General features: G+C 49.5%; 2 protein-coding genes across 6 annotated transcripts; both read left to right on the forward strand.

The window, feature by feature from the left end:
• Positions 1 to 123: 123 nt before the first annotated feature.
• Positions 124 to 8,468, forward strand: D2HGDH (D-2-hydroxyglutarate dehydrogenase). 4 transcript variants are annotated; one of them, XM_071437300.1, is made up of 9 exons: positions 124 to 575; positions 1,758 to 1,815; positions 2,770 to 2,909; positions 3,344 to 3,537; positions 4,682 to 4,850; positions 5,430 to 5,573; positions 5,982 to 6,124; positions 6,269 to 6,434; positions 7,981 to 8,468. In XM_071437300.1, the coding sequence occupies exons 1-9, from the start codon at positions 305 to 307 to the stop codon at positions 8,253 to 8,255; spliced, it is 1,560 nt and encodes a 519-aa protein (XP_071293401.1). In that variant the 5' UTR covers positions 124 to 304; the 3' UTR covers positions 8,256 to 8,468. The 4 variants fall into 4 exon arrangements, with proteins under 4 accessions (XP_071293401.1, XP_071293402.1, XP_071293403.1 ...); XM_071437301.1 differs by having other exon boundaries at positions 440 to 575; positions 1,718 to 1,815; XM_071437302.1 differs by having other exon boundaries at positions 440 to 575; positions 1,718 to 1,815; positions 2,770 to 2,902.
• Positions 8,469 to 8,990: 522 nt separating this feature from the next.
• GAL3ST2 (galactose-3-O-sulfotransferase 2) lies at positions 8,991 to 23,025 on the forward strand. 2 transcript variants are annotated; one of them, XM_071437305.1, is made up of 4 exons: positions 8,991 to 14,617; positions 19,517 to 19,603; positions 20,023 to 20,302; positions 20,725 to 23,025. In XM_071437305.1, the coding sequence occupies exons 1-4, from the start codon at positions 14,592 to 14,594 to the stop codon at positions 21,583 to 21,585; spliced, it is 1,254 nt and encodes a 417-aa protein (XP_071293406.1). In that variant the 5' UTR covers positions 8,991 to 14,591; the 3' UTR covers positions 21,586 to 23,025. The 2 variants fall into 2 exon arrangements, with proteins under 2 accessions (XP_071293406.1, XP_071293405.1); XM_071437304.1 differs by lacking the exon at positions 8,991 to 14,617 and having other exon boundaries at positions 19,132 to 19,603.
• The last annotated feature ends 278 nt before the right edge of the window (positions 23,026 to 23,303 follow it).

Below are 23,303 nucleotides of genomic sequence, written 5' to 3' on the forward strand. Positions count from 1 at the left end.
GGGGAAGAAATGTGAGGGGGTGCTGTTGCAACCTCCGGCCGCCAGGGGGCGCTGCCGCCCGCCCGCGCTGAGCGCGTTCGCGCTCATCGCGGCGGGCGGCAGCGCCCCCTGGCGGCTCGGAGTGAGGCGAGCGGCGCGTCCCCGCCGCTTCCAGGCCCCGGAGCGTCCTTGGAATCTTCCGTTTTACCGGGATAATCCTGAGTTTTCCCTCCCGGCCCGCGGTAGACCACACTGAGAAGGCCGCGTGTCGCGGTGGGAGCAGCGGAAGAGCCGCCCTCACGGAGCGAAGCCGCGGTTTTTGCCCATGGCTGCCGCAGTCGTGTGGCGCCGCGGGGCCGCCTGGCTCAGGAGCTGCCGAGGGAACCGGGAGCTGCCCGGTGTGGCCCGGGCCAGGGGCTGTGCTGGCTCCCGGGAGGTGGTGCCGACCTGCGAGCGGTACGCGGTGCGGAGGCTGCCCTTCGGCCGGCTGGCGGATGGCGATGTGGCTTTCTTCGAGCGCCTCATGCCCGGCAGGGTGGTCACCGGCGAGGAGGAGGTGAAGCCATTTAATGTGGACTGGCTGAAGTCGGTGCGAGGTAAGCGAGCCGCGCGGTGAAACCTCCTTCCTGCCTCCGTTAATTACCGGAACAAGGAGTTTGCCAAAGGAAAGCTTTTCTTTATTAATGGCGGATCGCGTCTGTACAGGCCGTAGAGTTGGAAGGGACCCATGAGGATTATGGAGTCCAACTCCTGGTCCTGCACGGACACCCCGACAATCCCACCCTGTGCCTGGGAGCATTGTCCAAATGCTGCTGCGGCTCTGGCAGCCCTGGGGCCGTGCCCATTCCCTGGGGAGCCTTCTCTGGAGTAAGAACCTTTCCCTGATACCCGCCCTAACCCTTTCCTGGCACAGCTCCAGCTGTTCCCTCGGGTCCTGTCACTGGTCACCAGAGAACAGATGTGTGCCTCCCCATCCAAAATTAGTTTTTCTCATAAAATTATTCGTTTAAGAATTGCCTGATAGCTGGAAAACTTAGAGGCTTTCTCAAAAAAAAAAAAAAATCTAAACCCTCTAACTTAATTTTTTCCTGAGACAAATTGATTCAACTAACAGTTTTGATTGAACCTCACAACAGAATATGAAAGCTTTTGGGAGACTTGATTGCAGCCTTCCAGTACCTTAATGGGGCTTATAAAAAGGAGGGAGAGAGACTTTATGTGGGCCTGGGGTGGCAGGACAAAGGGGAATGGCTTCCCACTGCCAGAGGGCAGGGATAGATGGGATATTGGAAAGAAATTTTTCCCTGTGAGGGTGCTGAGGCCCTGGCACAGGGTGCCCAGAGAAGCTGTGACTGCCTCTGGATCCCTGGCAGTGTCTAAGGCCAGGCTGGACAGGGCTTGGAGCAACCTGGGATAGTGGGAGGTGTCCCTGCCCATGGAATGAGATCAACTTTTAGGTCCTTTCCAACCCAAATCATCCTGTGATTCTGTGTTTCTAAATCAAGCATTGTGAATTCTCTGTTCCTTCTCTCAAAGATTTCATGAGAATTTAAACTGTTTCCCATTGCCTCCAGTGGCACCCAAGTCTGCCTATACATGCAAAGTTTTTTGCAGGGCTTAAAGGGAAAGGCTGCTGTTGAAATGTTTGTTGTCAAAGTGGTTGAAATGCCTAACAGTGGAGGGAGCATTGTTATTTCCCACCTCATCCTTTCCCCCCTGTTTTTTCTGACCTCTGCAGAGCCACAGCTTGCCTTGAGAGTCCCTTGCTTTCATTGCAGGCTGCAGCCAGCTGGTGTTGAAGCCCCAGACCACAGCAGAGGTGTCTCAGATTCTCAGGTAACACACACCTTTTCTGCTGGGCTTGTTGTTGAGGAGACTTGGGTCAAGTCAGGGATGATCCAGCACCTGAAGGCAGCTTGTAGGTGTTCAGACACCAATTCCTTAAGCACTGGACTTGCTGAGTTCGTTTTCTTCATGACTTTTCTGCTCTGATAACTGGCTGAAATTAGGTATTATAAAGGTGCTCAGGAAAGAGCAGTTTTGTGAAAGATTCAGGAGGGTCTGTTTGAGAAGGTGAAGAAGGTTAGGGCAGTTTGAGGGTCTGTTTTATCCACGCTGGTGTGAGCACAGCTCTGGTTGGGCAGTGCTGTGCCAGGTCACTGTTTGGCTGAGGAGCTGATAGCTGCAGGAATGTGCTCCTGGCTCTGTTCAAACAGGGGTGCAGGGCACAGGAAAGGCAGGCAGGGCTTCTGAGGGAGCTCTGGTGCCGTGGGCCCTGTGCCATCCCTTGTGCAGGAGCTGCTGTGAGCTCAGGGGGGATGTGGTGGGTGCTGCTTGGCAGGGATGTGGCAGGTGCAGCAGCTGAGGCACAGGTGCACATTTTGTTGCCTACAGGACATGAATTTCTTGGGAGGAGGAGGGCACTCATATCTGAAAGCACTGCCAGAGGATGGCTGACAGAGCCCACTGGGGAGCCCAAGCTGTTAGAACAGATTGCTATAGAAACATAAGCAGTGCTTTCCAGGCAGATGGTGTGTGCCACATGTGTAGGGGTCTAACCTCAAGTGTTGGTTCTTTGCTCAGCCCTAGGCTGAGTTCAGACAGAAATTGTTCTTTCTCACTTTGTCATTGAAACTCTCTCCTTCCATCAATTTATTCTTTCAGTGAAATGCTGCTTAATTTTCAGGAGCACTGTCACAACAGTTGACATTCATGTAGAGATGAAGCTTCTCTGACAGACTGATTGTGGCTTTTAAATGCATAAAAATTCAGAGAACTTCTTCCTTCCAGGTACTGCCATGAGAGGAACCTGGCAGTGAACCCTCAGGGGGGCAACACAGGCCTTGTTGGGGGCAGCGTTCCTGTCTTTGACGAGATCATTCTCTCCACTGCTCTCATGAACCAGATCATCAGCTTTGACAAGGTGTCTGGTAAATATTCCAGGGATGTGAAGCACAGAAATGAGCCCCAGGCCACAAAACAGGCATTTTCCTGGGAACAGATAGCAGCAGGATCAGCGGGGTTCAGCCCAGCAGCATCATAAGGAGGTTTGTTTGGATTTGGGGTGTCAGGCTGGTGTGAGTATCTCTGTTCAGAGAGGGAGAACAACAGGCAGAGACACATTTCATGTGACTGTGTTTTACCAGTCTACAGCTGTGGGTGATGAGATATTGAGGCAATAGCAAAGCTCCCTGAGGCTTGAGGAGGGGGCAGCTCCCTGGAATATGCACAGATTTCTGCATTTAAACCGAATCCCAGGAAGTTTTGAAGAAGGTGGTGCTTGTATCTGCTCCAACTGCTCCTGCTTCTTGAGGAGGCACCTTCTTCTTGGCCATCAGCTTGTAGCATGGTGTTTGTGTTGCAGGAATCCTTGTGTGCCAGGCAGGCTGTGTGTTGGAGAGGCTCAGTGAGTACCTGGAGGAGCAGGGCTTCATCATGCCACTCGACCTGGGAGCCAAGGGCAGCTGCCACATCGGGGGCAACGTGGCCACCAACGCCGGGGGCCTGCGGCTCCTGAGGTACGGCTCTCTGCGAGGGACCGTGCTGGGCCTGGAAGTGGTAAGGCGAGTACCTGGCAGTTCCCTTCTTGTATAATCCTCTGCTGCACTGCTTCCTGCTCTTCTGACTGCCCAGCACACTGCCAGGTTCCTCTCCAGGCTTCCACTCTTTATCTTTTCCTTGTTGGGCTCTTTTGAGAAGGGTCAGCACATGTCTTCATGTGTGTAGCATGTTATTGCTGCTGCAGTTTCCAGCTTCCTGACTCCCACTGCTTGCTGACAGAGGTGGTGTTAGGTGGTTTTCTAATCCAGATAAGTGAAAAGAAGGTAGGGAGAGGTTGGGCCGTCCCAGGTTATCTGCATGGAGTTGGTTCCTCTCAGCAGAGGGTCTCTGGAACACTCTGCTAAATCCATCCTGCACCACTCTCTCTCTTCTAGTGGCTGCTCACTCGGATTTTAATAGAATCATAGGATCACAAACTGGTTTGTGTTGGATGGGACTTTGAAGATTAGGGTTTAAAGCCCACCCCATAACAGAGCTGTCTCCTTTGGGTTCATTTGGCTGTGTCCTAGAGTCTCTGCTGTTCCTCAGCTGCTCCTGTCCTACAGGCGAGTGCCTTGGGATGTAAAGGCTGGATTAGGAGTTCTAAAAGTTTTCATGGCTGGGGACAAAATTTGGGCAGGGAACAAAAGCATGGCTTTGTTTTACTGTGTAGACTTAGAAAGGAGAGTATTTGTCTGAGGTCAGTTTGGCTCTAATGTCAAAATAGCCTTTAAAAACCTGTCTTGGAGATACTCAGCCTTAATTTAAGGCTCAAGTGGCAGAGGGTTTACTTCATTCTGCTTAACTGTTCACTGTTTCAAGTAGCTTTCCTTTTCTGCTGGATAGTGGGAGCTAGGGCTGCAGAGAATGTCTGGTCTTCTCCAGCATTAGTATGAAAAGCAGAGCAAAGTGGATCTTTTGCTATTACTTCTCCTGATGGAAGGAGAGAAGTAGGAAGGAAATACCTACTCTATCCTACTGGGGTAGGATATAGAGAGGGGGAAGAGCTGGGAATGGAGGAGCAGTGTGGGAATGGGCTGCAACTGTGTCACGTGCTCAAGGGGAGTGACACTGTGACACTTCCATCAGCTTGGTGATGAGTTCATTCCCAAAGGCAGCAGGTTCCTAGGCAGGTGCTCTGACTGGGCCCCTGTTCCCACAGGTGCTGGCTGATGGCTCAGCTCTGGACTGCCTGACCTCTCTGCGCAAAGATAACACGGGCTATGACCTCAAGCAGCTCTTCATCGGATCCGAGGGGACCTTGGGAGTTATCACTGCTGTCTCCATACTCTGTCCTCAGAAGCCTAAGGCTGTGAATGTGGCATTCCTAGGTAGAAGCTGATATGAATGACTTCACCCCTGAATTCAAAGGCTGGGAATAGGGATAGGGAGGAGAAAGCATTGCTCAGCCTGCTGAGCTGGACTGCCAGCATCAACTGGTTTCTTGGAAATAGTGTACGGCTCTGTGCTAAAATACCTGTGCAGGTATTTAATACCTGTTGAAATATCTGCAAGGGCAGGTTGTTCTGTAAGGACAGTGGAGCCAGGAGCTTAGCAGGGTGAGCAGGCAGGCAGGACAGTCCCCTCACTGGTGAGGGAGGGCCTGGTCTGACAGGCTCAAGAGATGAGCAGGGCAAGACTGTGACAGCAGGCAGAGGCAGCCACCATCCAGGAGTCAGGTGAGTGACCAGGTGATGAGGCAAGGCTGAGAAATCACATCTGCAGGTCAGCCTCTGGATCAGCAGAGTATGTGGCCAGGCTGCTTAAAAGCTGCTTCTGGATGTCCCTCAACAGGTCCAGAGTTGTTTGTGGGGAGCCTTCACTGAGATTGTTTTACTTCTCAGAAACCTCCAGAGGGTTTGGGGTGGTGTCTGGTTTTTGGTCATGATTCCTGTCTGTTTTGTCTGAAGGGTGTCAGAGTTTTGCCAAGGTTCTGGAAACATTCACAACCTGCAGAGCCATGCTGGGTGAGATCCTGTCTGCCTACGAGTTCATGGATGAGAAGTGCATGGAACTGGTTGAGACACATCTCAAGCTATCCAGCCCAGTGGCAGGTACCAGTGATATTCACACTGTAGAAAGGGGCAGGGAATCCCCTTCTTGGGGATTTTTAGACTACTTCTAAACACTTCTAAAAAGTGACTCATTTTAAAAAGTTGACTCACTGACTTTTAAAAGGTTGGTGATTGTGTGGGCATCCCTCATAATTTTTGTACCTAGTATATCCATTCCAAACACCTTTAATCTTTAAAGATGAGACTTTTTACTTGTATTTGTCCTCACAAAACTGCTATCTTTCTGGGAAGTGGTTGCTTAATAAAAGATCTAGCATGTCAATGAAGTGCTCTCTCTGGCACCAGGGAGTCTGGGCACATAACATGTGGGGGAAACTCAAAAACCTGCCCTGAATTCCTCTGTTTTGCCCCAGGGCATCTACTTACTTTGTTTACCCTCATTCTCAGACAGCCCTTTTTATGTTTTAATTGAAACTTCGGGCTCCAACTCAACTCATGATGAAGAAAAATTGAACAGCTTCCTAGAACGGGCCATGGCTTCTGGTTTGGTCACTGATGGAACTGTGGCAACGGACGAGAAGAAAATAAAGGCAAGTCAGTGTTTCCTCTCCCACAAACCTCTTTATGTGGATTTGTGTTTTATATAGGCAAGTGTTCAGACTCAGGTTTGGTGTATGCATGGAAGCCAAGAGCTGCTTGGCTGATGTGGATTTCTGTGATCCCTCCTCGCTCAGGTGCTGTGGAGCCTGCGGGAGAGGATCACCGAGGCCCTCACTCACGAGGGTTATGTGTACAAGTATGACATCTCCCTGCCCCTGGGAAAGCTCTATGAGCTCGTCACTGACATGAGGGCTCGGCTGGGCCACACTGCCAAAAACGTGGTGGGCTATGGCCACTTGGGTAAGTGGGGCTCTCTTGGATTTGCAGGGAATGCCCCAGCAAGGGCAGGAATGACCAATCTGACTCCGTGTTCTCAGAAGGTTCATTTATTACTTTATGATATTATACTATACTAAACTATACTGAAGAGTACAGAAAGGATACTTACACAATGCTCAAAAGATAATAATGAAAACTCATGACTCTTTCCAGAGTCTTGACACAGCTTGACCCTGATTGGCCAATGAGTCAAAATAACTCACAGCAGAATCCAATCACCTGTGGATAAACAATCACCTATGGATAAACAATCTCCTAACACATTCCAAAGGGGCAAAACACAGGAGAAGCAAATGAAACAAGAATTGTTTCCCTTTTCTCTGAGGCTTCTCAGCTTCCCAGGAGAAAAATCCTGGGCGAAGGGATTTTTTCAGAGAATGTGAATGCCACAGGGGTGCTGGGAAAGGAGGTGATGGCCCCTCTGTGCTGTGGGTGAGAGGCTTAAATTGAGGGCTGTGGAAGAGGAGGATGCATCAGGATCTTTGTGTTTGAATTTCACTGCTTTCAGACTGTTTTCCATGTACTGATGGCAGGTTTCTGGCCAGTGAGCCATGGAACTGGTCACCTGTATCTTCTGGCTGTGTACTTTCTATTTAAATATGTAATTTGTTCAATTGGGCCATCAGTTTGGTGGATGAACTTAGACACATTTGGCAGATAACCACTTTATTGTCCAAAGTGATTAATCCTACTGGAAATCAGTTTTTTGTGAGCCATTAACCCTCCAACAGAGAGTGATAATGATAAATGCACAGAAATTAATCTGATTTTACAAGCAGGTAAACTGGTAATTTAGGAGAGCTGTTCTGTTACAAAAAAATCTGGAACACTGTAGAGCACACTTGATTAGGGATCATTTGAAAGACACATTGCATAACAAAGGCTTCCTGTTGGTAGCTCTTTGAGGACTAAGCTGTGTGCAGTGAGGGTATGCTAGGATGCAGGAGGAGGATGAGCAAGTTGTATTTTTCTTTGTGTGTTTTGTCTTTTGGAGTACCCAGCAACTCCTCTGTGCTTAATCAAATCCTGTCACACACAGTGGCAAAAGGAGAAGTTGTTCTGCTTTCTTTGTTTCTATTGACACAGTGCCAAAGCACATTTAGGGCATTGCACAAACATAATAGGGAGAGAAAAAGTGATGAAGGACCATGTTAAAATCTAATAATCATTATGAAATGCCATTGGGCAAGTCTTTGTCATTGCATCACGGTGGTGGCACAAATATTAATGCAGCACAGTGGGAATTTGAAAATCACAAAAGTCGGAGTTTGAAAGTAGCTTAACTCAGAACCTTTCCTCAAATACTGCACTTGGAGCATGGAAAAGCAAAGATCCCATTTGAATTATTTGTGCACGGAGAGGCTGACGTTTGTAGGACAGTGAGCTTGTCCTTTCTGCACAGTTTGCAGACTAACAAAGGCCCTGTTGTTTGAGAACAGGAATGAGTATCCATTGCAGGGCCACCAGGTTTTTCTCCCAGACCCAGCTGTGCAATGTTTTCTTCCAGGAGATGGGAACTTGCACTTGAACATCACGGCAGAGTCCTACAGCCATTCCCTGCTGGATGCCATCGAGCCCTTCGTGTACGAATGGACTGCCAGATACAGTGGGAGCATCAGTGCAGAGCACGGGCTGGGCTTCAAGAAGAGGCACTTCATTCACTACAGCAAACCACGGCAGGCAGTGCTGCTCATGCAGCAGTTCAAAGCCATGCTGGACCCCAAAGGGATCCTCAACCCCTACAAGACTCTGCCCGCAGCTCCTGAGGGGAGCACGTGCTGAGGAGGCAGCAGAGCAGGGCAGCTCCAGCTCTGTACCTCACTTGGGCCATAAGCATCCTGGATCAGCAAGAACATGGAGTGCTCTGTGTTTGATTTTGTTAGTGGGATGGAACAAGTAAAGGAATGGGGTTGTTCTTTTTGGGGGTGCCTGCTCTTGCTGAAGAACACACTGCTGGGTTTTCTACTTAGTCTGAACACTGAAACCAAACATGGAGATACTGTGTGTGTATGAGTATTCCAACTCTCTGTCCCCTTGGGTTTGCTTTGATTTATCAGTGACAGCAGCCAAAGGAGGCATTTTCTCACTTGGGCTGTGCAAGTGAAGCATCAGAGACACAGGACAGCCTGTGGATGTAAGTCTTCCAAGTGAAGGTGTTGCTCTTCCTGTCTTGGTTTGAACAGACAGGTGTCTGCTAAGGAAGGCAGGAGCCTCCCCTGGAATGGAAAATGTAAACCCCCTACCTCTGAATTGTTATGATTTTGAAACTAAGAGGCTCTCAGTTAAAGATATGGGAATAGGAATAACAGTTCTTTACTAGGAAAATTAAAATAAAATTGCAATAGTACAAACAAACAAAACCATTGACAGAGTCAGACCATGCCCTGTCCCTGTGTGTCAGGGGGTGGCACAGCCCCATCCCATGGGGGCTCAGCCCTCCTGCAGTGCCAGCTGTGGCTCTGCTGGAGCAGGGATCCTGCACAAGGGGGGAGTTTTCCTCTGCAGCCCCAGGGCTGCTGGAGATGGGCCTGGGCTCCCTCTGGCCATGCAGGGCAGCAGAAGCTGCTCCTCTGGCAATGCACTGGGCAAAGGCTGCTGGGCTGTGCCAGGCTCACATTGGATCCAGGTAGGAATGCTTGGCTCCTGCCCTGGGCAATGCAGCATCTCCCCATGGGATGATGGAATTGGATCAGCCATGCAGGGACACAAGAGATCTCCTGGAGGGAGGATTGGGTGTGGAAAAGATAAAACAAACTGCCCAATGAACAGAGGATAACTGCCATGCCTTTACCAGATGGTAATTTAATACACACCAGCCAAACCTGAGACACTTCCTCACTTGTTTTATCTAATACACTTACCCCAAAGCCCACAACAACATCTGACCATGGCCTCTTTAGTGATGCCACCTCCAGGCTGTCCCAAATAAGCACCAGTGTTGTCCCATGTACAGGTTTGCAGTGCTGGAAGGACTGCCTAGAGAAGAAAGGGTTCTGGAGACTCAGCTTCTGGATTTTATTACCTGGAGGAGAAATAGCAGCAGCCAGGATGATGGGGGAGATCCCAGCCCACCTGCTTGGCCAGGGGCAGGCTCTAGGCATGCCAGTGTTTCCTGCTTCCTTGACTTCCAGTCTGTTCTTCACAGCAAATCAGGATTTGCTCTCACATAGAGGTGTGAAATTATCCCTCCCTACCTGACTGGATAATACCTGGGATAACCTGGAGTGATAATCCAAAAGGATGGGCTTGGAGCAACCTGGTCTAGTGGCAGGTGTCCCTGCCCATAGCAGAAAAGTAGAATGGGATGGGCTTTCAGGGCCCTTCCAAGCCAAACCACTGTGTGACTGTGCTGGGAGTGCTGTGGGCTCTCTGGAGGGAGGAGAGGCCTTGCAGAGGGCTCTGCACAGATGCACCACAGGGCAATGCCAATGACACAGAACTGCTGAGTCCAAGTGCTGGGCTCTGCACTCAGGGGGAGCAAGGCTGGGCACGAGGCTGAGCTGGGAGAGGAGAGGCTGGGGAGCAGCCCCTGGAAGGGTCTGGGGGTGCTGGGGCAGCAGCTCAGCAGGAGCCATGGCCAGGAGGGCAGGTGGCATCCTGGGGACACTGACACAGGACAGGGCATGGCCTGGCTGTGCTCAGCTCTGGGCAGCCTCACCCAGAGAGCTCCAGGGTCAGGGATGGGGGAAGGGGCTCGAGTGTGCCCAGGAGAACCAGGCTGGGGCTGGGAGGTGTGACCTGGGAGGAGGCTGAGGGCTCTGGCTTTGTCTGCTTTGGAGAGAAGGAGGCTGAGGGACAGCCCCATCCCCTCTGCAGCTTCCTGAGGAGGGGGCACGGAGAGGGAAGTGCTGATCTCATGGGAATGCTGCTCTCAAAGCAGGGCCAGGGAGGTTCAGGCTGGACATTAGGAAGTGTTTCTCTATAGAGCAGATAATCAAACACTGCACCAGGCTCCCTGGAGAGATGGTTGATGCCCCAGACTGTCTGTGCTCAAGAGGCATTTGAGCAGTGGTGTAACTTTAGAGCAGCCCTGAACTGGTCAAGCAGTTGGACCAGATGGTTGTCCTAAGTTCCTTCCAGCTGAACTGTTCTATTCTAACATGAAGGGTTTTGTTGGTTTTGGGGTTTGGTTTTATTTGCTACAGTGTCTTGTAATGTATGGTTTGTTGTACAAAACCACAGTCACCTTTCTGCTACAGAGGCAGTGAGTCATTCATCTTCTGGCTTACTTGGTGTTTGTTAGTTATATCCTTATTTGCTGATATGTGTCACTCATAATCTAGGCTCTTTTGTATCCAAATGAAGCAGGTGGTAATAAGAAAGAGCCAGAGCATTTTCCAAAAGTAAATCGTCTCACTAAGCTGATAACATTTTACAACAAAAGGATGTTTTCTTTCAACATGGGCAGAGCAGTGGATGTCAGCAAAGCCTGTTATTCTCTTTCCCACAATCTTCTCCAGGCTGGACAGGGATTTGAGTGGCCTGGCCTAATGGAAGGTGTCCCCTGCTAGTGGCAGGGGGCTTGGAACAGGGTGAGCTTCCAACCTAAACCATCCTGTGATTCTGTGATTCTCCTGGGCTGCCTGGGTGGGCTGGGGGACAGGTAATAAGCTGGCTCAGGCTGTGCTCAGAGGGAGCCCATTGATGGATTTTACTCAGGTGTACTGGTTTGGAAAGCCTTACTGGATGCCATGAGAGTAGGGAAGGGAAGGTGGTGTCTTATGCAGTAGCCATCTTCTCCACTACCTGCTTTTCTGTGATTGTTGGCTCTTCCACAGAGCAGTGAAATAAATGTTCCGTCCAGAGCCTTGTTCTTCAAAGAAAAACCATCCTAAAGAGTGTTTTCTTCTGTTTGTAGGCAGTACAAAGGCTGCACACTGTCAGACTGCACTAAGGATGCTGGCTTGTGCTCAGCAATGTGTTTCAGTGCCCTTCTCAATACAGTTCCTAAGACCACATCTCTCTCAGCTTGGCCTTGGGGATGCTTTTGACAGAAATACCTCCATATATTCCATGGCCTGCCAGTCCCTAGTCCTGCTCTCCACTCTTGGCCGTTCAACCCTTTCTCTTTATTATGGGACACTCCCCACCTCTCCCTGCATCCTTCAGGACCAGTCAGAGAGGAGTTGATTGTCCTCTTCTGGGCTAAAGCAAAGTGAACAATGCCATCACTTGCAAAGAGGAAGAATTTTCTCATGGAAAGGGTACCCAGGTATTGGCAGGGGCTGCCCAGGGAGGTGCTGGAGTCCCTGGAGGTGTTCAAGGAATACCTGGATGTGGCACTCAGTGCTCTGGCCTGGTTACAAGGTGGATATTGGTCACAGGCTGAGCTCAGTGGTCTTGGAGATCTCTCCCAGCTCAAATGGTTCTGGAATTCTGTGGCTCTATGAAAAGAGAATAAATACAGTCTGTGCTGCTTGGGTGTGGGGTGATGAAAAGCTATGGGAAGTTCATGATGTCCTTGGAAAAGAAATCTGCCAGGATGCAGCTAGTTCTTCCTGAATCAAGCTGTTTATATTTTCTGCCCTTTCCCTACACCATTATTTCTTTTTTTCCCCCTAAACTACTGACCATCACTGTGTAAAATACAGACTTTCCACATGAAAAGCTCTTTTGGGGAAGTGGAACTTTCCATAGTTCTCTTTTTCAGCTGTGTACAGAGAGGGTGCTCGGGAGGGAGACACACAACCCTGGGCTGTGGCCAGGGGAGTTCTGGCATAGCTCCATTTAACATCTTCCTTACACTTGCAGATCTTAAAGCCCCATGTAAGTTGCACTGTTGCACTGAACAATAGAGCAGTTCCCTGGGGGAATACAAGGGAGGAGGCAGTGTAGGGTTATTTTATCTTTCCTAGACCTTACTTCTGTGTTCTCAGTGATGCTTTCACATAGTGGTGCACTGTTGTTTGTAGCAGGGAGAGACAGGGTGGGTACATGTATGTGTATTTTTAGAAAGAATCAGTGTGACAGGCATTTCTTGTCCAAAATTCTAATTTTTTTTGAGACAGACTTAAACACTAGAATGCTGTGAATGCTCTGCACTTAGAACCAGTGGTCTTCTTGGCTCTCTCTACTGGTTTTGTCTTTCTCTGTACAGGATTATGGCGGGGACAGAGTTAATTTTCTTGACAGTGGCTGGTCTGGATCTGTGTTTGGATCGGCGATGGAAGCACAGGAATGTTGTAGCTGTTGCTGAGTGGTGCTTACACAACATGAAGGTCTGTTCTGCTCCTCACCAGTGCGGAGCTGCGAGGGGACCCAGCCGAGCTGGCTGAGCACAGCGCCGGAGGAGGCGGCGCCCAGCAATAAAACCGGGCAGGAAGGAGGAAGGGGGTGTTCCCAAGTCACCGTTACGGGTGATGGAGCTCAGCTTTCCTGGGATGGCCCAGCACCCACCTGCGGCAGGAAGCAGGGAATGATTTCCTTTTGATTCACTTGTTTGTGCAGGTTTTGCTTTACCTGTTAAACTGCCCTTATCACAACCCACGAGTTTTTGCATTTCCTCCTGATTCTCCCCATCCTGCTGCAAGGGGCAGCTCTCCCAGGGCCTGACCCCCAAGAGGAAGCAGAGCAGGATGGAGTGATGAATCCCACCCCAACTCACTAACTCTGTGTCACCTGGCTGCCCTTCCCTGCCCCAGCCCACCTCCACATCAGAACAAGTATTCATGCCTGGCATAATTTTTTTTTTTTTGGTGTAACCAAAGCTGACAACACCCCAGGAGAGAGCAATGAATCAATTGTAAAAGTGTAAAAAATGGGCTTTTGTGATCTGCGGGCTCTACCAGCTCCTGAGTGAGAAATGGCACAGCTGACGTGTGTAATGTAACAGGAGAAAGAGGTCGCTGAAATGTGCCCTCCCTGCCAGCAGCAGCTGGTGCTGTGCCAAGAGTAACCCTAGAAATTCTCCATAAAAGAGCACATTGACACAGGTTCTACCAAGAAACTCAAGGAAAGCAACCCTACACCTTGCTAATCTCTGCATCTTGGTAAGTGCTGGAGTTGAGGCTGGTCTGGGGAAGCTGTGATTTAAAAAGAAATGCTGTGAATTTCGGTGCTCTGGAAATGCAGCAATGTAGGTGAAGGATCCTGGAGTGCTGAGGATTTGGCTGTTGGTGGGGGTCCAACAGTATACAAGGGTTAGAAGGGTGGCACTGTGTGAGGGGAGGGAAAGGGGACCACCAGGAGGTGCATGGAACTCAGCATGGCTGTAAAAGACCAAAGGAACAACTCAGTGCCCCCTAATCCAGGCTGGGAGGTGTGGGTACACTTCTAGTTGCCCAAATGAGGAGAGCAGTGGCTTCATCCCAGTATGGGGAGCAGGGAGATGACCCCCCCTCTGGACCTGCAGGACAGATTCTGCTCTCCCAGGGCAAACTGCAACCATCAAATCCAGTTTGTGAAGTCCTGGTGTACAGCAGCCTCAGTGGAATCTAAAATTCCTGCATAATATGAATTGTAACAGTTGTTAATGACACCAGAGATAAAATAACGCCCCTTTAGGGACAAGATTTCTCCCTCCCAAGGCATGCATACAGCCAAGTCTATTAAGCTCTTAACCTCCAGCTACAATAATTGCATTTTTACCAAAAATTTGAAGTCTAAATGTTTTAAGAGGAATTTCCCATAGGTGAACACCATTCCTGTTTGCTCTTGCCAAATGTGTCTGGCAGGGAATTCCCGTCCTTACCCATCGAGCAAGAAGCAGATAAAAGGGACAGCAGTCACTGACCATGGCCCCTGGTGCAGGGTGACAAAGTCCAGTGCCCTCCAGCAGCCCCTGTGAGCCTCTCTCCTGCAGCCAGGAGAGAAAAGGATCCCTTCTAAGGAATCCCAGTTCAGCCTCTCCTTCCCAGCAAAGCTGCTGCAAACGCCGTGTCCTGAGGCAGCTCTTTATGCCCGTGTTGATGTCCTGGATACCAGCACTTTTCATGGCTTATTAATTAACTCCCACCCCCTTCTGGGAACACCTAGCCACTCCCTTCATCCTCACCTATCCCAGCCATTTATAGCAGTGAACAGATGCTAGAAATAGAGACTTGGCCACTGTGAGCCAGAGGAGACAAACAGGCACTGGAGTCAGTTTGCAAAAGGAGAGATTTCCCAGCCTGCAGCAGCATGAAAAGCCCTGGGTGCACTCCAAGGTAAGGGCAGAGGGTGCTGAGTGCTGGGGGTGCCCAACTAAAACTTGCTTTGCAGGAAGGTCTGCTTCAAGTCATCCCTGGAAGTTGTTAATAACCCACAGAGTTAGTTACAATTTGCTCCAGGGAAGGGATTCATTTTGCCATTAGTATTTCTTGCCTGTGTTCCAGATCTTTGAATTTAAAAGAACCTTGCTAGTTTGATGCAGATGTCTGTTATTTTTGGCTTAAGCCAAAGGAACAAGAAGGGGGTCACAAGCCTTAAAGCATCTATAGCTGCACCTCTAAGAGAGGTAGATTTTGTGTAAGAGAGATAGATTTCCATGTTTTCTTCCCAGAAGGGAAAAAAGCACAGCAGAGGCTGGAAAGGCAAGTGGAACCTCTGGCACCAAGTGCTCCGTGGGTTTTTTGGCTGTGGGATCTCAGCACATCGTTCCCGATGTCCAGAGATGCCAGGAGAACCCTTGGGGGTCTCGAAAACCCTGGAATGTTGCCAAGAGTGCTTGGTGGCTTGATTTTGATCCATCCACAGAAGTAACAAGAGTCTGAGGACAAGAGAATCACTTTAGAGTACAAGGTGTAAAAGAGACACAATTAGAGGGTGAGATATAGACTTTAAGGTTTTTGGTACAGGGGGGTTATGGAGACAAGATGGAGGGATCAGGGCGTGTCTTGTCCTTTTTCTTTCTTCTTCTTGTCCTCCATCTTCTGTGATGATGTTGGCACTTAGAGATTGGTTTATGGTGAAGGTGCACTTGCTAACATGGGTGAAAAGCATTGGGAAATAAAGGTAAATATTGTATACGTAGGTTTTAGTATAAAAAGACATGACCGCTCCGTGGGTGGTCAGAGAGTGCCTGTGACTGCTTGCAGATCAGACCTCTGTTGGGCAGACAGAAAAATTTTGTAGATAAGAAATAATAAACAACCTGAAGACCGAAAGCTGAAGAGTCCAGACTCATCCTTTGCATCGTGCCCACCAAAGAACCACTCTACCCGTGTCGGGGCAGAGACAGACAGCCGGACCCGACATTTGGCTTCTTAGAATTTTGAGTCTCCCATGTGCTGCTCAAAGGTTTTCCAGGCTTGTTCAGGTAACTTCAGCACAGCATTCAGATTTGGACTTTCTCTCCTGAACTTTGCTGCACCAGATCTTAGAGGTATTTCACAACCTAAACAATTCCATGATGCTGTGCAGGTCAGAGCCTTGCAGTCTTGTGACAAAGGGGGTGTGTGATACTAAGGGAACACAGCTTAAGGCTCTCACAGAGATGTGCCAGGGTGGTGGGGGCCAAGCTGGGGTGAAACCCCAGTGCAGGTCTGCAGACAGAGAATCAGAATATTCTGAGCTGCAAGGGATCCACAGGGATCATTGAGTGCAACTCCTGGTCCTGCAAAGGACGATCCCAAATACCATACCAAGTGCATGACAGCATTTTCCAAGTGCTTCTTGTTATTCTCATAATTTCCATTGCATGCATTTGAAACATAGAGAGCCTGAGATGTAATCATTCTCTGCAGAATTTCAAGCAGTTGTCATGTCTTATTCTGGATTGAACACTGGAAGCAGGTCTGGGAGCAAATCCCACATGGCCCTGTGCTGTTTTCTGGGAGAGCAGTCACGCTGTGTTCAAAACACTGTGTATGCTCCAGGTGAAGATCCTACACCCTTTCTGTCAGTAAAAACCCTGAAATATTTCAGGAGCTCATTTGTTTCCAAGCACAAGATGTGCAGAAATGATGGAGGCTTGTTGCAAGAGGAGGGAAAGGTGCCATCAGTTTGCTGTGTGAGAGATTTGTTTATTCAGCCTCCTTATTCCCCCAGTGTGTGTGGGGATGTCACCCTGGAGCCAGGGACAGCCCTGACAGTGCAGTGCCCTGACAGGGGTGATGGGCACAGGACTCCATGAGTGCACTGACCTGCACCCTGTGTACCTGCAGCCCTCCTTTCATCCCCACACTCCTCCCTGGGGATCTCCTGGATCCCTGCCCTTGGCTCTTCCTCTGGACACCTTCCTTGCTCACCTTTGCTGGGCTGAGGTGCAGCAGAGTTCCCTCCATGTCACCACTCCCTGCTTGTTCCCTGGGCTGGAAGGTGTTGTGGTGTTATGAGGGTCCCCAGGATGAGGTGAGAGATGAGAATCTGACTCCATGTTCTCAGAAGGCTGATTTATTATTATATTATATTATGTTATATTATATTATATTATATTATATTATATTATATTGTATTCTATTGTATTGTATTGTATTATATTATATTGTATTATATTGTATGCTATACTAAAACTATACTAAAGAAAGAGAAAGGATACATCAGGAAGCTATAAAAGAATGAATAATAAAAACCCATGACAGACCAGAGAGTCTGACACAGCTGGACTGGGATTGGTCATTAATTAAGAACAATTCACATGCTGGGTAAACAATTCTCCAAATCACATTCCAAAGCAGCAAAACAGGGAGAAGCTGAAGTTTCCCAGCTTCCCAGGAGAAGAATCCTGGGCAAAGAAGATTTTTCAGAAAATATCATGGTGACAGGAAGGCAGATACCCATCCATCCATCCATCCATCCATCCATCATCCATCCATCCATCCATCCATCCATCATCCATCCATCCATCCATCCATCCATCCATCATCCATCCATCCATCCATCCATTCATCCATCATCCATCCATCCATCCATCCATCCATCATCCATCCATCCATCACCCATCCATCCATCATCCATCCATCCATCCATCATCCATCCATCCATCCATCCATCCATCCATCCATCCATCATCCATCCCAGGCACAGGAGCAAGCACCATGCCATGATAATGCATTGTTTGTCACCCCTGGGACAAGGATCCTGCCCTTTCTGCCTGGGGACTGGCACCTGCATGGACCATGTTCTGCAGAGATCAGTCACTCTTGCTCCTTAAAACTCCCCATTCCAGGAAGAAATAGTTTTGGTCTAGACAATTCAAAGGTTCATTCCTCCCTGTGTCTCCAGGGACAAAATATAGCTGTTGTTTGGTTTGGGGCATGTCCAGACAAAATGGGTCTCTGGGAGCATTCACTTAGGCTGGGGTTGGGCTTGGTGTGCTAAATGTGTCTGAATATTGGGAGGCAGAATGGCACTGTGTAATCCTTCATTTAAGCAAACAGCTATTAAAATATTGTGGGATGCCTTGAGGTGATAAGGTGCAGAGGTCTACAGAGCCTGTCTTCTTGCAGCAGAAGGGATTTTGCCATTAGTATTTCTTGCCTGTGTTCCAGGTCTTTGGATTTAAAAGAACCTTGTTAGTTTGATGCAGATGTCTGTTATTTTCAGCTTGAGCCAGAAGAACAAGAAGGGGGACCTATGCTCTGGTCTTCTAGAGCATATTGTGATCTGTATCTGCCCTCAGGATGATTTTGGGTGTATGTGATTTGTTTGCCCCATAAAACATCATTCAGAATTGCCATTTTGGGGACACGACCTAAATTAATAAATGGACTGTTACTGCACCCATTAAACTTGACAGAAAAGGTGCAGCCGGAGGATGTCAGCTTAGGAAGGACCTCCAGGCAGGCAGGCAGGCAGGGTGGTGTGCTTTGGAAAACCATCAGATAGAAGGCAGCCTCAGTTTAAATGAAAGACCAAGAAGATTGGTGTGGGGGCTGCATGGAGCCTGCTCGCTGCCCATGGGCTCCTCTGTCTTTCTTCTCCCACCTCATCTCCAAGGACAGGGGATTGTCCCACTGCCATGCCCCTAACAGGCCTGGGGCACAAAGTTTAGGAAATCCTGATGAAATCTTGCCTGCAGGCCTGTCTTGAAACTCTTTGTGCAGAAGCTGTGCTGCAAATTCCTGACAGAGGTTGGTACCAGCTATGGCTGAGGGTCTCCCCTGGCTTTGGGAAGGGCTTTTGGAGGAGGGCTTGAAGGCTTGCTTGCTCCCTTTGGAGAGTGGAAACCACAAGTGTGACCATAGCATGCTGGAAATTGGGATGATATCTTCTTAAAACAGTGTAAAGCCTGAGCCAGATCTGCTGCATTTTGGCCATGTCTGCAAATATGAGATTCACACAGAGCTAAAAAAGCTTCCAGGGTGAGAGAAGTCAGATCAAACTTGGTGGTGAAAAATTCCTTTTAGGTGGGCACCAAACCTTCAAAAGATCCCCTCTGTGTCCCAGCTGGAGCACACTGGTGGTGATCATGGTACCATAGGATTGTTTGAATTGGAAAAGACATTAAAGACCATCCCACTCCAACCCCCTGCAATGTGCAGGGAACCCTTGATGCATCATGGTTGCTTAATTAGTGCTGGAAAAGACTCCTCCCTCATCATTATTCACCCCCCCCATTTCAAAGTGGGGTGTAATAAATCCATTACAGGTGTTGTTGGGTTATTTGATATTTCAGTCTTGAAAAATCGTATTTTTATTGCAAAAGTACCTCAGTTTAGTGGGTTTTTTCCTGAGTTTAGTGGGTTTTTTCCTAATCCTCATCTTCTGGAGTGATGTGATTACAGGAGCTGCTCAGGTTTCTCACCAGGGAAGTCTTTATACCCCTACAAAGGGCTCGTTTTCTGGTGAATAATCTAGGAGTTTGAATAGTGAATAAGCTCTAAAGCCCCAGAAAACCAAAAGAAAAGCAAAACAAAAGGCAGCCAAGCAGAGCAGGAGGCTGTGGGAAGAGCTCAGGCTCTGCCTGAAGCACACTGTGTCTTGCCAAAAGCCAAATTAGGAGAGTAATAGTGAAAGTGCAGTTTCTCACTATCTGGCCTTTAACACCTGCTCAAGGTCCAAAGCTGGCTGCCAAAACGGAAATATAAAACTGTGCTCACATTCCTGAGGGCAAGATGCAAAATGTGGTGGTTTGGGAAAGGACTATTGGGTAAAAATCCACTGAAACTCTTCTTTTTTTCCAGGCATGCCAGGTGTCTCATCATTTTCAGCTTCTGCCTGGGACTTTCCTGCCTCTCGGGATTCTTGCATATGAAGAGTAAGAGTTACAGGTAAGGGAGGCTGAAGCAAGGTTGCACAATTTCCTGTACCTGGAGCAGCCAGGACGTGGCCTCTGACATCTGATTTATTTCTCATGAGGCCTTGGGCTAATGTTCATAGGGGGGTGGCTCAAAACTAGGTCCTGGTTTGGGGAAGGAATGGAATTAGCCAAAGCTCAGCCTCTGTGGGACAAAATCAGCTGTGTGGGAAAAGGGGATTGAGCTGAAATCTTTGGTAAGTGAGAGTCTGGAGAGAGGGAAAACTGTAGGGGGAAAACACCTACACTGGAGGGTTGGGGCTGATTTGGGTGCAGCCTTGGACCACTGCAGGTGTGGGGTCAGTGGAGCAGCTGGGTTTGGCTTTGCCAGGTCTCAGAGATGGGGTGCAGCACCAAGAGAGTCTCTTTGCCCCATTTGTCACCTTCCTGCAGAATCTCAAAGAGCCACGAGGAGCTGCTGATCCCTCCCACGCCGTGCCATGCCAAGACAAACGTCATGTTCCTCAAAACCCACAAGACTGCCAGCAGCACTGTGCTCAACATCATGTTCAGGTTTGCAGAGAGGTACAACCTCACTGTCGCCCTCCCTGCTGACAAGCTCCTCCACCTGGGCTACCCAAGCACCTTCGTGGCCCACTTTGTGGAGGGCTTTGAAACCATAGGCCAAAATTACAACATCATGTGCAATCACCTGCGGTTTAACCCCTCGGAGGTAAGAAAGAGCCACGACACCTGAGGAGAAACCTGGCTGGGACAGGACTAACAGTGGTGGTGTTCATAGGGGTCCCAGGATGAAGGAAGAGATGAGAATCTTGACTCCATGTTTCAGAAGGCTGATTTGTTATTTTATGATATATATTATATTAAAAGAAAATGATATATTAAAACTATTCTAAAAGAATAGAAGGAAGGATTTCATCAGAAGGCTTGAAAGGAATAGAAAGGAATGGAATGAAAATAAAATCTCATGACTGACCAGAGAGTCTGAGACAGCCGGACTGTGATTGGCCATTAATTAAAAACAACCACATGAGACCAATCAAAGATGCACATGTTTCATTCCACAGCAGCAGATAATTATTGGTTTTTCTTTTCCTCTGAGACAGACTAACCTCTTCTTCCTCCCACAAATAGGTAAAAAAGGTGATGGTAGCCAACACCTTCTACTTCTCCATCCTGAGGAACCCCATTCCTCTGCTGGAGTCTTCCTACATCTACTACAAGGACTATGTGCCTGCCTTCAGGAACTCCAAGAACGTGAACGAGTTCCTGGAGTCACCCACAAGGTATTACCAGCCAGCAGATTACAGGAGCAACATCTACGCCAGGAATATCATGTGGTTTGACTTTGGCTACAACAACAACGCCAAGGATGACACCAACTACACCCAGGCTGTCCTGGAGGAGATCGAGCACAACTTCCACCTCATCTTGATAGCAGACTACTTTGATGAGTCCATGATCCTCCTGAAGCACACTTTGTGCTGGGATCTGGATGATGTGATTTACTTCAAGCTCAATTCCAGAAGCCAGGACACCGTCCAGACGTTGACTCCGGAAAGTGAGGAGCAGATAAAAGCCTGGTGCTCACTGGACTGGAAGCTCTACCTGCACTTCAACCAGAGCTTCTGGAGGAGAATTGAGGAGACCATAGGGCTGGAGGTGCTGGCAAAGGAGGTGGATCACCTGCGGACCAGACAGAAGGAGCTCATGGAGACTTGTCTGTCAGAGCAGGAGGCAGTAAGGAGGGATCACATCAGGAACAAAGCTCTCCTGCCTTTCCAGTCAGGGGCTGCAAATATCCTGGGCTACAACCTCAAACAAGACTTGGACAACACAACTCTGAGAACCTGCCAGAAAATGGTCATACCAGAGCTCCAGTACACCTCCTACCTTTATGCTGTCCAGCACCCACACAAGAAGAGGAAAAATGTGGGATTGCCATTGCTGTGGACCAGTCTTCAGGAGAAGATGCAGCTCCCAGGGTCCAACTAGGACATGTGGCAGCCCACTGTGGCTTCCCACTGCTTTGCATCCCTCCTTGTCTGACCTGGAACTGACCCACAGGACTCCTGTGCATGAGGGGGAGGCAGTGGGGCTTTGTTTAGGGACACCAAGTTGGTGGTTGGTCTCTTTGGGGACCTTGAGCCAAAGGCTTTGCATTGTCCAGGTCCTGGGTGATCCCACCTGCCTGCTCCTGGCTGGAGGGAGCCAGGCTGGCTGCAGCTGGCCGAGACATTCCAGCCTCTTAATCATTAATCAGGAGCGTGATCATTTGCCTTCATTTGATTTTATTTGATATCCATCGTTGCATCAGTCTGGTCACAGCTCACTGGAGCAGGTCCTGATTTTGGAGGGTTTAGGGGAGGGGGAGGGAAGTCAGGGGGGTGTGACAAGGGGACACAGTGCTCAGAGGAGCAGGGGAGATGGTGGCTGTCCCATCCAGCAGCATCCACGCTCACTGAGGACAAACCACCACACGCTGCTGGGGCTGCCTCTGCTGTGGCAGCCCCAGGCACCCTGCCCAAAGCCAGGCAGGCTGGCTGCCTTGCCCAGTGGCATGTAAGCTGTGCCTCTCACATGTGTCACCAGGTGAATGGGCCTCTGTCCCGCGTGGGAGAGCTCAGTGCTCCCCTGGGAGGAGGTTTCGTGGTTTTGCCCCTCGCTCTCAGGCAAGGGTGCCTGGGCATGGATGTTCCTTTGGGTGCAGCATCCCCAAAGCCCTTTTTTGGCAAAGCAGACAGTTTTTTGGGGCTCCCATTGCTGTGTTGGCCAAACTCTCCAGCACAGATGAGGAGGGGATGGAGTGAGGCACAGCTTTGGGCACACTGGTGCATCCAGGTCCCCACTGCTGCCCTGACCAGCTCGAGCAGGAGGAGATGCTGGCCCAGCTTTAAACACTGGGGTTTTGTCAGGGTAAGCTGGCACTGACAGATGTGCTGGGGAGAGGTGACAGTGACACCAAATCCATCCTCACAAACCTTCCTGCACTGCCCCAGCAGCAGTGCCCTGGATGGCAGGATGGGGAGGATGGCTCTGGGGTCCAGATGTTGCCTTGGGGGTGAAGCTGTGGGGCAGCAGCTCCAGCTGGGAAGCAGGGGTGATGCTGTCAGCAGGAGGGGGGTGAGAAGCAGAGCCAGGACTTTCCTCAGTTGTGTTTAGCAGCTGCTGAGGCAGCCCAGCAGGAACAACCCAGATTAACAGCACTTTGCTTCACTAAAATTAACCTGAGGCTTTTGTAGCAGCCAGGTGAAGCTGCAGGAGCCACACTTGGTCACACTGGGCCATCCCAGGAGCCCTTCCTGAGCAGTTCTGCAGCCTGCACCTGTTTTCCCCTTGGAGCTTCTGACCTGTGACTTGCCATATGGATTTTGTCAAACCCTTTTAGCTAAACTGATCACAGAGATGGAATATTGGAATATAGGTATAAAAATGTTTTCTTCATAGCTGATTTATGTGCAGGTGGGGGTCCTGGGAAGGCTGGGGATGCTGGGGAAGGCTGGGGTTTCCTGGGAAGTTTGTGGGTCCTGGGAGGGCTGGGGATCTGGAAAGGCTGGGAGGGCTGGGGCTCCATGGAAGGTTGGGGGTCCTGGGAGGGCTGGGACCCTCTGTCCCACAGCTCCCAGGCTGGGGAGCTCACAGTGGGGTGCACTGGGGTGAACATGGGCTGGAGCCCCTGGACAGGGCAGTCTGGCCTCTCCCAGCCTGCAGGA

The sequence above is a fragment of the Agelaius tricolor genome, unplaced genomic scaffold (genome assembly GCF_023055355.1).
Source record: "Agelaius tricolor isolate 1412-34295 unplaced genomic scaffold, bAgeTri1.0.p SCAF_12, whole genome shotgun sequence".
In the NCBI taxonomy this organism is placed as follows: domain Eukaryota; kingdom Metazoa; phylum Chordata; class Aves; order Passeriformes; family Icteridae; genus Agelaius; species Agelaius tricolor.